The following is a 14701-nucleotide window of genomic DNA, read 5'->3' as shown; positions in this document are numbered from 1 at the left end:
CCAAGTTTTATTGGGAACCTATTATGAGAAGGTCCTCTGCTAGGAATATGGAGGTAGCTATGGATAACAGATGACCTTTTAAGGTGTCCTGCTAAATTTATCCTGTGTGCTATGTATTGGAAACCATATAATGGTGGTAGTTGAAAATAAGTATAAATTGGCTTTGAGTCATATTTTCAGAGGTAAATTTTCACAGAAAAAGGATGATGTGGGAATTGCGGTGCTGTGTGTGTCCTGTATCATGTATGTACATATGTGTGCATCTGTGTGTATGTGCATGCACATGAGAGAGTGAGGGAGTACCCAAGAGAGAGAACATGAAAAACAAACAAATCAGTTGCTCAGATAATCTCTTTGAAAAGGCTTGTTCTGATTCTAAGCAGCATTCCTAAAACATGTAGTTTCCTGATACTTGAATAATATATGGCAGCAATTCATGATTATAAAGCTCTTTCACACGCATTACCTCTTGTTTAGTGTTTAAATTGGTAGAAATTTCTGGATTTTAAAGGCCACATTTTCTAAAGGAAGCTATTGTTTTCCCTGGGTAATGTAGACACAGAACTGAGTGATTGCACGATTGGACACAGAAAAATTTTTTCTTTAAATTATAGGCCAGAAAAACATGTTTAAACCGATGTTTTGAAACTTTCTCTATGGCTTTTATAAGCTTTTCCTGTGTGGCTACCCATTATATAAAGTAAGTAGATTCTAACATTTTCAATATGACGATCTCTTTCAGTGTCAAAGAGAAATGAATCCTTGTATAGCAATTGTTCTTTTACTGTCCTTTGATCGAAAAAAGTATACACAAAAACTATTAAATTTTGTGACTTTAAAATTGCATTTTTTGGTGTGCGAAGCTCAGCCTGTACTTTATTGTGGGAAAAGCATGTAAAATGATGGACATGTGATTTTTATTTTACTGTAACATTGAAAATAACATTTAAATATTATTTAATTCTGTTTCAGAAAAATAATTTTGTTGAGAACATTCTCCTTTATTAAGAAAAAAAAAAAAAAAAAAAAAGGCATGCCAGGCATGATAGGTCACTAATCCCAGCACTTTAAGAGGCTGAGGTGGGTAGATCGCTTGAGCTCAAGGGTTCGAGACCAGCCTGGGCAACATGGTGAAACCCCATTGCTACAAAAAATATAAAAATCAATTTGGTGGCCTGTGCCTGTGGTCTCAACTACTTGAGAGGCTGAGGTGGGACAAACTGCTTGAGCCTGGGAGGCAAAGGTTTCAGTGAGCCAAGATCGCGCCACTACACTGCAGCCTGGGTGATAGCCAGACCCTGTCTCAAAAAAAAAAAAAAAAAAAAAAAATGCCCCTAAATAAATGAGGGAATTATTATTTTTAGTTTTGCAACCTTGAATAATTTTCCTATAACATTTTAAAAATTATAATTCAGGTGACTAAAATGAAAGTGTTCATAGGAGGAAATAGTCATCTCTAGTGTTAGTGAGAAGTTGAAGTTGATTAGGAAGGGGTTCAGAACGTGCTACACCAAAATATGCCACTTTGGTTTACTGATTATTTTGAGCTGAATCTGTTTGAGAAACAACAGATGCAGAAAGAGCTCTTTGATCTCCTCCTTTCTACCAAAAAGCAAATCATAAAATTGCCCGTGAAAAAGGTGTCTTTCCTGTGCCAGGAATAGGAGGACATTCTCATCACCAGAGATTGGGAAGTCAAAATAGACCGGTACAAACAAACCTACTAAAATAACCCTGTCTTCCATCAATTTCCCCCATATATTTCCTCATTGTGTTCCCACAATTGACTGCCCCCAGCACAGGCTCTTGTGTCTTGTCACATTCCCATAATTGATCATTCATTGTGTAAAAGACACATTAAATGTTTGGACCTAATGGTTTCTTTTCTTTTTTTTTTTCTTTTTAACTTTTAGGTTCAGGGGATACACGTGCAGGTTTGTTAGTGGGTAAACTGCGTGTCGTGGGGGTTTGGTGCACAGATTATTTTGTCACCCAGGTAATAAGCATAGTACCTGATGGGTAGTTTTTCCATCCTCACCCTCCGCCCATCTTCTGCCCTCAAGTAGGCCCTGGTATCTGTTGAATAATGCAGGAATGGAAAACCAAATACCTCATGTTCTCACGAATGTGAGCTAAACATTGAGTACACATGGACACAAAGAAGGGAACAATATAATCTGCATTTTAATAGTAAAAACATGTACATTCTTTGAAACACAGTGTCAAATGTGTATAATGACATAATTTAGTCTTTAGACAACGCCTAATCGTATATAAATTCCCAGCCCCTTACAATCACATAACTACTCACTCAGTGAGAACTTACAATAACATGACTACCAGTCAGGTTGGAAACCATTGCTTTTGATGATATGCTTGCCTTATTTAGCCACTGCTATCAAAAGCCTATGTTGTCAACCAGTAATTCATTAATTGATATTTTAATTCAGTTGTTTTTAAAGTATTCTAGAACATTACTCTCTAAACTGTACTGTTTTAGTTTTCGGAAGATTTATCCCAGTATTTAGTGAACTGGAATGAAGAACAAAAGCTAAACTTCTATTTGAATAGTTTTTTTTTATTCCACAATATTCATTATTTGCCATGTCTTTGATTATTTATTTTCGTTATCCGTATTTCAGCATTAAATGTATTGGTAGGCTCAAATCATGTTCAGCTATACTGAGTGACTTTAAATGTCCCTGTGCCTAGTAATCATTTGAATCTCAGTCTTTCTTTCTCAATACAGTAATATTCTGATTATCAGTTTCAGTTTGAATTAGAGAAGGCTGGCCTGGATTCACTAAAATGGAGGCAACACTACTAGCAGAAGTTTCTGTAGCATGTCCATCTTCACTTCTGAGTTTCCGTAGCATGTCCATCTTCACTTCTGACTTAGACAAAGATTTTCAAGGGTTGACAATGATGGCTCATTGTTCCTTGCTCACAAGTTCTATTAATGTGATAATTTTTGCAGTAATGGTAATATACTAACATTTCTGAGATTAATGATATATTTTCCAGGAAATCAAAACAAAAAGCACTTAAACTATCTGCATTTCTACTAAGGCTAGAAGAAACTTAAGATTTCTAAGATACCAATGCATATATCATTGTAGATTTTTGTATCAAGTGCCATTTCTAGATACTTTGAGCCTAATAAATTTGAACATAATGATAGCTTTTAATTTTGCTGTAAATATGCTAATACCATCTAACAACTTATTGTGAAAAATCAGATGTTCAGTACAGATGCAACGAGGCATTTCCTTTTTTGAATTTTTTTTTATCTGAAGTTGATTGAATTCACAGATGCAAAATCCACAGATATGGAGGACTGACTGTATTTACTAATATATCTAGCAGACATATGGAGATAGTATAACTATTAGTAAATATTTAAAAGGCGACTACATGTTGGACTTATTATTTACGACTTGTCTTGGTAGAAGTAATATAATCTTACAGAGCAAAATTTCTATTCAATATGGAGAAGAATTTATAACAAGTGGAATAGGTTGCTTGAAGAGAAAAGTAGATTAGGTAGGTTTCGTCCCAGGCTGGGTGATCACTTGCTGAGTCGTGTTGGGAGTATAACAGGGGTCTCATGGGTGTGTGCAGTAGATAGCCGGTAAAGCCCCTTTCAAACATAAAACTGTACAAGAAGAAATGAGTGCTTAGCACAAATTATGATTTAACACTGCTCAAAAACTCACTTTTAAATTGCTGTCTCAGCACATATTTTACAATGTCTCATTCAACTCCTCAACTGTTGTGAATTCCTTAAAAGCCGTACATTCAAAATTGTGCTAGATTCAGATGCAGCGGAATACGGAGGGCATCAGAGACTGGACCACAGCACTGACTTTTTCTCTGAAGCTTTTGAACATAATGGGCGTCCCTGTTCTCTTTTGGTAAGTAAGTTTCTCAACATATTTCCTGCTATTTTAATTTACTCTCTTATTCTTCTAGTAATGTTTTTGTTCAAATAAACAACTCTTCAAATAAGCAACATGGAGTAAAAGCATGAAGGAAAGGGATTAGGGAGAGGGGACTACGCTTGACCAGATGTAATGTGTGGTACTGGACTAAATTGTGTTTTGGAAAAACTAATAGTAAAGGATATTTAGGGGACAATTGGCAAAAATTAAATATTAATAGGATTCAAAACTATTTCTCAGGAAATGAGAAGGCAGTTTTTTATTTTTCTTTCAATTATGAACATTTCTATTCTTTATGCAACAATTCACTCTCCTTCTGTTCTTGTTTTCTCCATAACATTTTGTATTAAGCAGATTTCTACATTATGGACTAGCAAATGAAGTTTAATTTAAAACACCTTAAAGGAGTCAATGAAAAATGTATCTTTCTTTTCTTTCATGTAGTAAATTGAAGACTGAATTCATTCTAGTTATAAAATTCTCTGGATTTTTTATATTACTAAAGGAAGCATTATATGACATAACTAATTTTTACATAGTGATGTTCACACAAATAGAATGTTAGAATGTTGCTTTAAACTACTATGTTTAAATTCTTTAAAATATGTAGAATTTAGTAAGTTTCTAGATTCAGAGGAATTCATTATTTAATTTATGGCCATATAGTAGGTTCAAAACCACATCTACCATTCCTAATTCTAGGAGGTACCTAACAAATACATGACTTTACCATAGCTGTTAACATTCTTATTTCATTAAATTCTCTCACTTTTCAAAAGTTTAGATAGAAGTCAGGCATGAGAATCTCTGTGGTACCCCTCGGCCTTCCATCTTTCTACTGTTTTCCCACCTCTCAGAGTGATGCCAGCACTCAGCTTTGTAAGCTGCCATATTATACATAAAAGTGATATCCCAAAGATCATAGCATAAAATCACTGAAAAGAGCAGGGATTACAAAGAGTGAGTTGTTAGATTATGGGTTGTGAGGAAAGTGCAATGGAAAGTCCTATGAGAATTAGGTGTTGCCCTAAATGTATGTGTGTGCGTATGAGTGTGTGTTGATGATGACATTGATCCAGCTTTAGATATATTTGGAGAAAGATATATATTTTTAAGAGAGAGGACTCTAAGGTGCTATCACATTATTCAAGGAATTATTACTGTAGTCTGTGAGAACATTCAATTTTGACATGTAAAATAAGATTGATAAAAATAGTTTTTTATCAAGGAAGTGAATAAGAAAATTACCATAAAGTTCTGAAATAATCAAAAGAGTTAGATGCCCTTAGGGTTTCGGAAAGATGATTCAGCTCACAAAGGGGAGTCATGGGGAAGGAGCAACTGATTGCAATAAAACTGAACTTTCACTGATGGAACTAGAATGAAAGGACTTGGAAAGACTCAGACCGCAAAATTCTTACATAGCCAGCTTTTCTAAATGTCTGTGTACCCCAACAGGGTTCTGTTATAAAAGACTTGAAGGTATAGTGAAAATATCACAAAATGCCGTGGCACAGGACCTGGGATCCTGACCCTAGTCTGCCATTTACTCACTGAGAAATTGAGTGATTTAACTTTTTTTTTGCACTGCAGTTTCCCCCACTTGTAAAATGAGGATTATTCATAGTATCTTCCCTACAGCAAGAGATTCTTAGGAAGCAGAAACTCTTTAACATGCCCAAGGTTTTTGGAAACTGTAAAATGCTGCTGCATATGTTTTTTAAAGGTGTTATTGTCATGGATAGGCAATTATTTTTTTTTTTTTTTTTTTTTTTTTTTTTGAGACGGAGTCTCGCTCTGTCGCCCAGGCTGGAGTGCAGTGGCCGGATCTCAGCTCACTGCAAGCTCCGCCTCCCGGGTTTACGCCATTCTCTCGCCTCAGCCTCCCGAGTAGCTGGGACTACAGGCGCCCGCCATCTCGCCCGGCTAATTTTTTGTATTTTTTTTAGTAGAGACGGGGTTTCACCATGTTAGCCAGGATGGTCTCGATCTCCTGACCTCGTGATCCGCCCGTCTCGGCCTCCCAAAGTGCTGGGATTACAGGCTTGAGCCACCGCGCCCGGCCGGCAATTATTATATAGTAGTTTAAGCATGTCAAAATACTAAGTGTTTTGAGGACACGTAATTAAGAATACCTTCTCCCAACTTTTGGGAAATTATAATCATAGGCGACAGCTCAGACTCTTTTGAGGTGGGCAGAAAATATCTTGACATCCTTTCAATTTTGTAAGAGTGAAGATATGCTGGCATAATTAAAACAAGCCAACCAACCAGTGACAGCAACATCAGGAGATTACTTTTCAAGCACTAATCGAATTGATCTCACCAATGTGGAAAATGCAGTTGTAAATTATCAAATAGAATAAAGAAGATCTCATAAGTATCAATAATACGTAGAGGAGGACAGCCCTGCAAGGACATGGCCAACAGAGAAGAGCTGAACACTGCCTGCAACAGAACTCTAATCCAATGCAGCCCATGAGGTGAGGGCTAGCTCTGTCTTCCCAGCAGGGGCATCTTGTTTTCCATGACTACAGTGCTTCAGGAATTACTCCTTTAAATACACCTTTAGGCTCCAGATGATAAGATCACTCGTTTTAATGTCAGATTAAGGGAGTCCACACAGACTAGTAAAATACAGAAAATCTAGGCAAACAGGTTTTCTTTTTACCTAAGTTTTTCAGCAAAGAGCCAGAGGAGAAAAAAAAAAAATCACATTAACAAATGTACCTACTGTAATAATGCTTCATTATAAGGGAACTCTTTATTAAACTGAGTCATATGTGCTGGGATCCAGTGGAGTTGCTTGAACATGATCATGAGTGCTGTAGGTCTTATACCTCTTCCAGTGAGATCACTCATACCTCCTATTCTCGCAGACTAAAAGGAGGAAGGAAGAACAAAATATAACTTTTCCTTCTTCCATGAAATTTTTGCCCATCATAACTAGTACACAGCATTTGCCAAAGCTTAATTTGCAAGCTTAATAATCCAAAGGATCGCTGAATAAGTGTCAAATCTGTTTTCAAAGATAGCAACAAACAGCTCGAAGGAATTTTGTAATAGCCATACATGCTGCAGCATCAGCAGGTACTGCTCTAGCCTTGTCTCTGTGTGCTCCCTCAGCTGAAACTGTGAAGCTGGGGATAACTGCATGTATACCGCCATTGAAACATATTTGCTAAGGTCAGAGTATGTCACAAATGTCCAAAACCGATGGGACAGAGCTCCGCCAGTCTGCTTTACTGGCAGTTATTGGAAACTCCATTTTAGCATAATCATTTCTCTATATTTTGATTCCTGATACAGGAACCTAATATGTTAACCTATATGTTAATCAGTGCACTGGAGGCAGGCGACTTCCTTTCCCTCCTCTGATTCATAAAATCAAATTCCATGGCACAAATGGGAGAAAAGAGATTATTGAGCCTTAAATGAATTTGATTTCTTTACATTAACTGAATGATGATGATGAAAATGGGAATAAAGCAATAGATGTAGCACTAATTACTTTGACAATTAGGCTTCTTATCAATAAGAAGTAGATGTATTTACTCTCATTCTAAATTTGGAGGTTCAAAAGTAGACTTGATTTAAATGTAGGATTTGGCATAGATGTATCACTTTTATTGCCCCTCACTTGTAAGTTTTAATACAGCTTAACAGTTGGAAAATATATTTTGCTCTATTCAAAATTATGAAAATAGCTTTTTAGAAGAAAGAAAATCTTGATTTTTAGTTTACTTTTTTAATGTATATAAGTTAGATGAGCTAATATACATTTCTATACAGAAACACTAGCATCACTTTTCTCCCAACCCTAATGCAAAATAATGAGAATTAGAATAAAAGAATACAATTTATTTTTTCTTAAAAAAGTATTTTATGAACTAAAGCATGTATGTGAAAACTAAAATTATTTTATATCATCTTTTATTTTTCAAAAGACTGTGTAATTTTTATTATGAAAAAAATGTGTATGTAGACTATGAAGGAATCTAATGACTTTTTCATTGAATGATGTTTTGTTTGTTTTTTTTGTGAGACGGAGTCTCACTCTGTTGCCCAGGCTGGAGTGCAGTGGCACGATCTTGGCTCACTGCAACCTCTGCCTCTCAGGTTCAAGCAGTTTTCCTGCCTCAGCCTCACAAATAGCTGGGATTACAGCTGCACACCACCATGCCCAGCTAATTTTTGTATTTTTAGTAGAGATGAGGTTTCATCATGTTGACCAGACTGGTCTCAAACTCCTGACCTCAGGTGATCCACCTGCCTCGGCCTCCCAAAGTGCTGGGATTACAGGCGTGAGCCACCATGCCCGGCCCACTGAATGCTGTTTTCATTCTTCCAAAATTATATGTGTATATGCTATTTCTAAACTTAAAAATTTCTAAGAGAATTTTTTAAATTACCCTTTAAAGTATTAAATGTTTTTTTAATTTTAAAATTTTCTTTTTTAAAATGTTTGACACTGTGTTTTCAAAAATTGTGTAATTAAATTTTGCAAGTCAATTATTAGTCCTAGAGGAAAAATATAGTCCTAGAGGAAAATAACATTTTGCCTGAATGACATAAAATAGACCATTGTGTGAACAGTTGTTTTTTTAGCCACACTCATGGTTAGTGTAATAATTAAGTCATTAAAGTCATCAAAATAACTGAGTAGATTAGCATGCATTTGACTCTCTTAATAAATGAATTGGATTGTACTGTGCTATTCTGATTCTTTGTGAAGAGCAGACTATTAATATAGCTAGAAAAAAATGAAACTCATAGCTATATACTACATTGTCTCATGTTCTTAAGGTGATTCTAGATATAAAATGTTTAGGGCTTACAGGCTAATAAATGGACATAGGAGATACGTTTATCAGCATGCATGTTATGCATAGTAAGTTCCTTCTATATATAGGTATGTCCATATACTTTTTATATTTAAATATACTTAAATGATTGTGTTTAAATCTACTTAAATGTGTTCATGCTTCTTTTCTCTTGCCATATTAATCAAAACTATTGTATGAATTAAAATGATAAAATGAGAATTACAGAGCCAATACTTAGACTAAATTTTAGGAACCCCAAATTGTTCGTGTCTGTAATTGTCTCATCATAAGGGTTATCTCTGATTGTTTTAAGTTCTTTAGTATAATTAGTAGTAATTTCCTAACCACTAAAAAAATTGATTTACATACTCAGAAGAAAACTCAAAATTCCATAAATAGCCATTGTTAAGAAAAATCACTAGCTTAGGGAAATTCTTCTGTGTTGCCTATACCACAAGGGCTCTGGAGCCATATAAACACATTCTGGTAATATATGCAGTGAAATATATGTATATTATTACAAAGTATTTCTGTTAATGATATTATACAATTGTGAACCGAAGGTTTTCTTTTTTTAGCGTATTGCATTAAGAGGTCTCTAAGTATGATGGAAGTGTCGTTATAAACCTCCTTACATGAAAAGACCAGTATCTGTTAGTGAATATTCTTGAAGCATTTTTTAACCATCAAATGCCACAATGGGAATATATTGCAGTGCATATACTACAAACCTGGAACTTTGTTATGGCATCCTTTGAAAAAAAAAACCTCTCGGCTGGGTGCGGTGGCTCACACCTATAATCCCAGCACTTTGGGAGGCCGAGGCGGGCGGAACAGCTGAGGTCGGGAGTTCGAGACCAGCCTTACCAACATGGAGAAACCCCGTCTCTACTAAAAATACAAAAAAAAATTAGCCGGGTGTGGTGGCGTATCCCTGTAATCTCAGCTACTTGGGAGACTGAGGCAGGAGAATCACTTGAACCTGGGAAGTGGAGGCTGCGGTGAGCTAAGATTGCGTCATTGAACTCCAGCCTGGGTAACAAGAGTGAAATTCTGTCTAAAAAGAAAAAAAAAAAACCTCTTAAATTTAGACAAGCGAAAATGCCAAAACATCAAAGAGTAAGACTGGTTCTAAATTATCATTATGTAATTATTATTATATTTCATTAATGATATAATGAGGTTATGAATGAAACAGTAGATATCACAATTGCTTAGGATCCAAATCTGAGATATATCACTATAACATGCACTTACAGAGACCTCTCATTATTTATCCTAGACCTGACTAATGTGTTTCATTGCAACTTTCTCAGGAACCTTGGACTTATCAGAGTCTTTTTGCCTGCATTGTAGGACAATACTCTATAAGAGAAATGTTTTCCATGTAGAGGAAACTGAAATTATTTAGTCTAGTTTCTGGCTCTACTGAAATATTTAGATTGGTTTTCAGTGTTAGATTGCTCATGGCAGAACAATTCAGAACCATTCAAATTGTAACCTTCTGTCCCACTGATTAGTTAAATCCAGTTACTGTGATCCCCAAAATGAAATATGTAGACTATGGCCAGCCACGGTGGCTCACGCCTGTAATCTCAGCAATTTGGGAGGCCAAGGCGGGCAGATCATGAGGTCAAGAGTTGAGACCATCCTGACCAACATGGAGAAACCCCATCTCTACTAAAATTACAAAAATTAGCTGAGTATGGTGTTGTGTGTCTGTAATACCAGCTACTCAGGAGGCTGAGGCAGGAGAATGGCTTGAACCCGGGAGGCAGAGATTGCAGTGAGCTGAGATCACACCACTGCATTCCAGCCTGGTGACAGAGCAAGACTCCATCTCAAAAAAAAAAAAAAAAGAAAGAAAAAAATATGTAGACTAGACTAGACCCCCTGATAAGTACATGGGAAACTCCTTTAGAAGGGTAGGTCACTTTCTCAATTTGTACCTGTTTTGATAAGATGTAGGGAGGGAATGGGTTGAATCACACTTTGTTTGTTTGTTTGTTTGTTGTTTGTTTTTATTTCTCCTTCTTTGCTTTGGGTTGTGTTCATTTTGTCTGTAGTTTCATTATGGAAATGTGCTCTTCTTTGGACTGGGTCTGTCAGGATCTTTGGTAATAGTCCTGCTTTATTTGTGGATAACTCCAGCTTCCTTTTATTGACTCACTCTCATAACATCTTGCGTATGACAAAGAGAAAACGTTGCATAGAAAGGATTGCATTAGCAGTGAAATTCTGATGTGGTATGATAGTTATAAGATATAAAATATAATGTGTAAACTATAGGGAAACAGCTTGTAGCACTGAAATACATGGTTTTCTCACACTTAGTGACTGCACGGATGTAATATTTATCTTTTTGGAAATACTGTATTGCAAAACAGACCATGAGACATTGAGCTACACAGCGACTGTTAGCATTTGTTAATCTTTTTCAGATGATCTTTATTTCCTAAATCACTATTACTTTGAATTGAAGATTAGAAAAACTGTTCTTTAGCCATTAAATCCAAAATATAAATTTCTTTAAGTGCCACCATTTTAAACCTGCTTTAACTTTTGATGTTAAAAACTAACCAACTGTATCAATATATCTGATTTTTTTTGAGTAGTATTGGTTCTTTATTGTGAAACCTTAAGAGAAAACATTGTGTTCATTTGCAGAGTTGAGATGTATTGGACATACAAGTCTCATTAAATGAAAATCAACTGTTCTGTTTCTTTAATTTTTTTTTTTTCCTAAAGTCATGTTTGCTTTGCGCCTTCATTCTGGTTCTAACCTCTGAAAGCCTTTTTTTTTTTTTTAACCATCAGGCAAGCTTTCATTTAGAGATAAAGTGACTGAAAATAGTAAAATATCAGCAAAGTCAGAAATGAAGAGAGATTGTCACAATGACAACCATCTATAATATTATATTTACTGTTTGCTTTGTTAATACTTAGATACATTGTTTGAACTAGCATATAAATAAGCATTAAGCAGTTCAAATCACTTCTCAATTTTATAAAAAGATTTCAGATATATTAGAGAGTATCTTGTTAAATACGCATCTATTGATCCACTATTATTCCTTTGTTCATTGTTCATTTTTTTAATTCAGTCATCATCAACATCTGCCTTGTCCAATGGCACCAGCTGAGAGTTAGAAGATAAACGTATGACTTCCGCCTTTCTAAAGCTCATAGTCTAATGAGGGAAACAGATGGTAAACTTGAAAAATCATTCACAAATTCTGTTATGTGTTCAGAAAGAAACAAACAAGCTGCCATGATTAGAAAAGAAGAACTTACCATATCTAGGGTTGTCAAGGAAAGCCTCTCCATATAGCTGGGATTTTTCCAAGAGATAAGGAACCAGCAAGGCAACGAGTGTTTACAGCAGAAGGCACATCATAGGCAAAGATTCAACAAAAGGGGAGTGTTTGATGTGTCCAAGGAACTGAAAGGCTCCTGCGGCTGGAGTGTAGTGGGTGAAGATGCAAGCAAGTAGCTGAGCTGGGATACCAGATGTAGGCAGAGAGGAGCGAGTCAGGGCTGTGCACACCATGGAGAGAATCTGAATCCTAGTTTAAGTGCAATGGCAAGCTTAGTCATTGGTTTAAATTGAGAGTTAGGATTCCTTATATTACATTTCAGTTTTTGTTCTTGAAAGGAAAAAAAAGAGACAAGATTACAAATAAAAGTGTCTTGATGCAAAACAAGTGCTTTGTATATTGCTTTTCTTCATCTAACGGAAGTAGTAACACTGCAAACTGGCAGCCTTCCTTCACCACCTGATAGAGCCTCAACATGGCAGTAACAGGGCCGTTTACATCATTCCTGTGTGAGGAGCATTGGTTTTCATTAAGTCGTATGGAGCCCTCTAGTGGTGATTGCTTTATGGTAGTCATGTTGCTGCCAGAACTGTAGAAACTGCGCAATTGAGCCTTCTAAGAGCATGGAAAATTGTAAAGGTAACTGTAACTTTAGGCAGATGTGAGACTGCATCGTGCCTATATCTCTTTGACATAATGACAGGCCGTTTGGTACTCTCTTCAATTGCACTGACATAATTGTTTTGACGTAGGTGTACCTTCCAAGCAGAGTGGCGCTCATCCTTCAGAATGTGGATCTGCCGAATTGAAGAGGCCTGATTTCGGCTCCACCAGATGCAGATTTGTGTTTTGCTTTCTTGTTATCACTGTCACACAGCTTATAACATGTATGCTTTTCAGAATACAGTTGTCTAGCCAAACCGTCAGGTATCTGAAGTTCAATATTGGTTTATGCAAATACAGCAAACTTTTCTTTAAGTAGATGGGAGAATATGTTTAAAATATTAGGAATCCTAGACCATATTTTCAAGTCATCTTAGCAGCTAGGATTCTCAAATGGAAGTGTTATATATAATATGTTAAAAACATTTTGCTTTCCTGGCTAATTATTTGATCCTTTTAAATTCTAATTTGAGTCATTTGTCATGTATGATTTTTTCTGTTAAATGTACACAGTATTTAAGATGGATATTTGGTGGCTGTGTTTGTTCTGATATCTTTTGGTCTAAATTATGAGGTACCAAGATTGTTTCTTTGTTGTTTTCTTTTTAAATTGTGTTTAGAAATACTGTAATAAATTTGCAATAGTGATACAAAATAAAGAATTATATCCAAGATAATATAAAAGCCATTATGTACGAACTCATCCATGTCTCATTTTGTGTAAGTTTTATTTTGTGATCTCTTGTCCACTAAGTATCTTGTTAAATGCCATTACCCCAGTCTTTCTGAAGCCCTGAAATGGTAATTGTAGCATTTCAGAAAATGTCTTTCATTTCATTCAATAAAAAGCTTTTGTAAAATTGCCTTTGCTAATGTTTATTTTGCTATACTATTATAGGGCTTGATTATAAATGAATATTATTGTGCCTTATCTCAACTCTAATACCTTCTCCACATACGTTCACATCTACGTGATGGACTAGGAGGCATGGAGATTAATATTTTTTTTTTTAGGCACAATTTTGTAACTTGAAATCACACTAACCAATTTTGATATCTAAGCTACTCCTTCATTGTAAACCTGAACACTTTTAGAAGCTAAATTAAGTATCTCAACTCAGTAGAATACTTCTTCATGAATTTACCCCTTGGTTAATTAAATACCAAGACAGGTCTAAGATCATTGATTCATAACTGAGAGATTATATTGTACTTATGGGACATAAAGTATCTGTTACTTTTTTAAAAAGATCTAATTTTTCCCTAATATTAATACTGACTGCATGTTTTTTGTTTTTAGCCTGATTATTTGTGATTAATTAGAAATGAGTTATTTCATTAAAAACTCAGTAGGAGAGATAAGCAATAAACATTTTTACAGCCAACTCCATACTGTATATTAACCATCATCCTTAAACTGTTTTTAAATAAAGCCTTGAGCATCTAAGTGTGAAAGGTGTTATTTACTTTAACTTCTAAACAGAATAGTGGTTTGATTTCCTGAAAGAATCAGCAGTGCCGGCTGATAATGATTCGTGCTGGGGAAAATTACTGAAAGTCATCTGTAATGGTTTTCCCATTGCATAGACATTATTAATATCTTAGCACTGGTATGATCTCTGTACTGTGACTATCATTGATAAAAACACAGCATAGAACCCTGAAGCATGATATATCATGTTCTAATTTTTAGTTCCTTAATTTTGCATGTGTTATGTATGAAGAGATATACCATTTATTAGGTATAGTTTTTACATTACGATAAATTATTTAACATCTAGAACCCATTTACTTTTCATTTTGACCTCTGTGGCAGAGTGAGGAAGACCAGACTAATTATATACCATATTTGTATTATATTGATTGATTTTGCTAATAGGTTCTTTAATTTCAGGATCTAAAGTTAGGATTTAACAATGTAATGTAAGTTAACTTGCCCCTGTCAAGTGCCCTT

At 35.4% G+C, this 14701-nt stretch overlaps 1 protein-coding gene across 1 annotated transcript in view; it reads left to right on the top strand.

Annotated features, from left to right (window-relative positions):
- GBE1 (1,4-alpha-glucan branching enzyme 1) overlaps positions 1-13609 on the top strand; it is a 274655-nt gene extending 261046 nt beyond the window's left edge. The window contains 2 exon segments of the mRNA XM_010356067.2: positions 3797-3914; positions 12837-13609. Coding sequence (XP_010354369.2) covers positions 3797-3914; positions 12837-12893 — 175 coding nt within the window. The 3' untranslated portion in view covers positions 12894-13609.
- The last annotated feature ends 1092 nt before the right edge of the window (positions 13610-14701 follow it).

The sequence above is a fragment of the Rhinopithecus roxellana genome, chromosome 1 (assembly GCF_007565055.1).
Source record: "Rhinopithecus roxellana isolate Shanxi Qingling chromosome 1, ASM756505v1, whole genome shotgun sequence".
Lineage (NCBI taxonomy): Eukaryota > Metazoa > Chordata > Mammalia > Primates > Cercopithecidae > Rhinopithecus > Rhinopithecus roxellana.
This window is presented reverse-complemented; position numbering and strand designations above follow the sequence as displayed.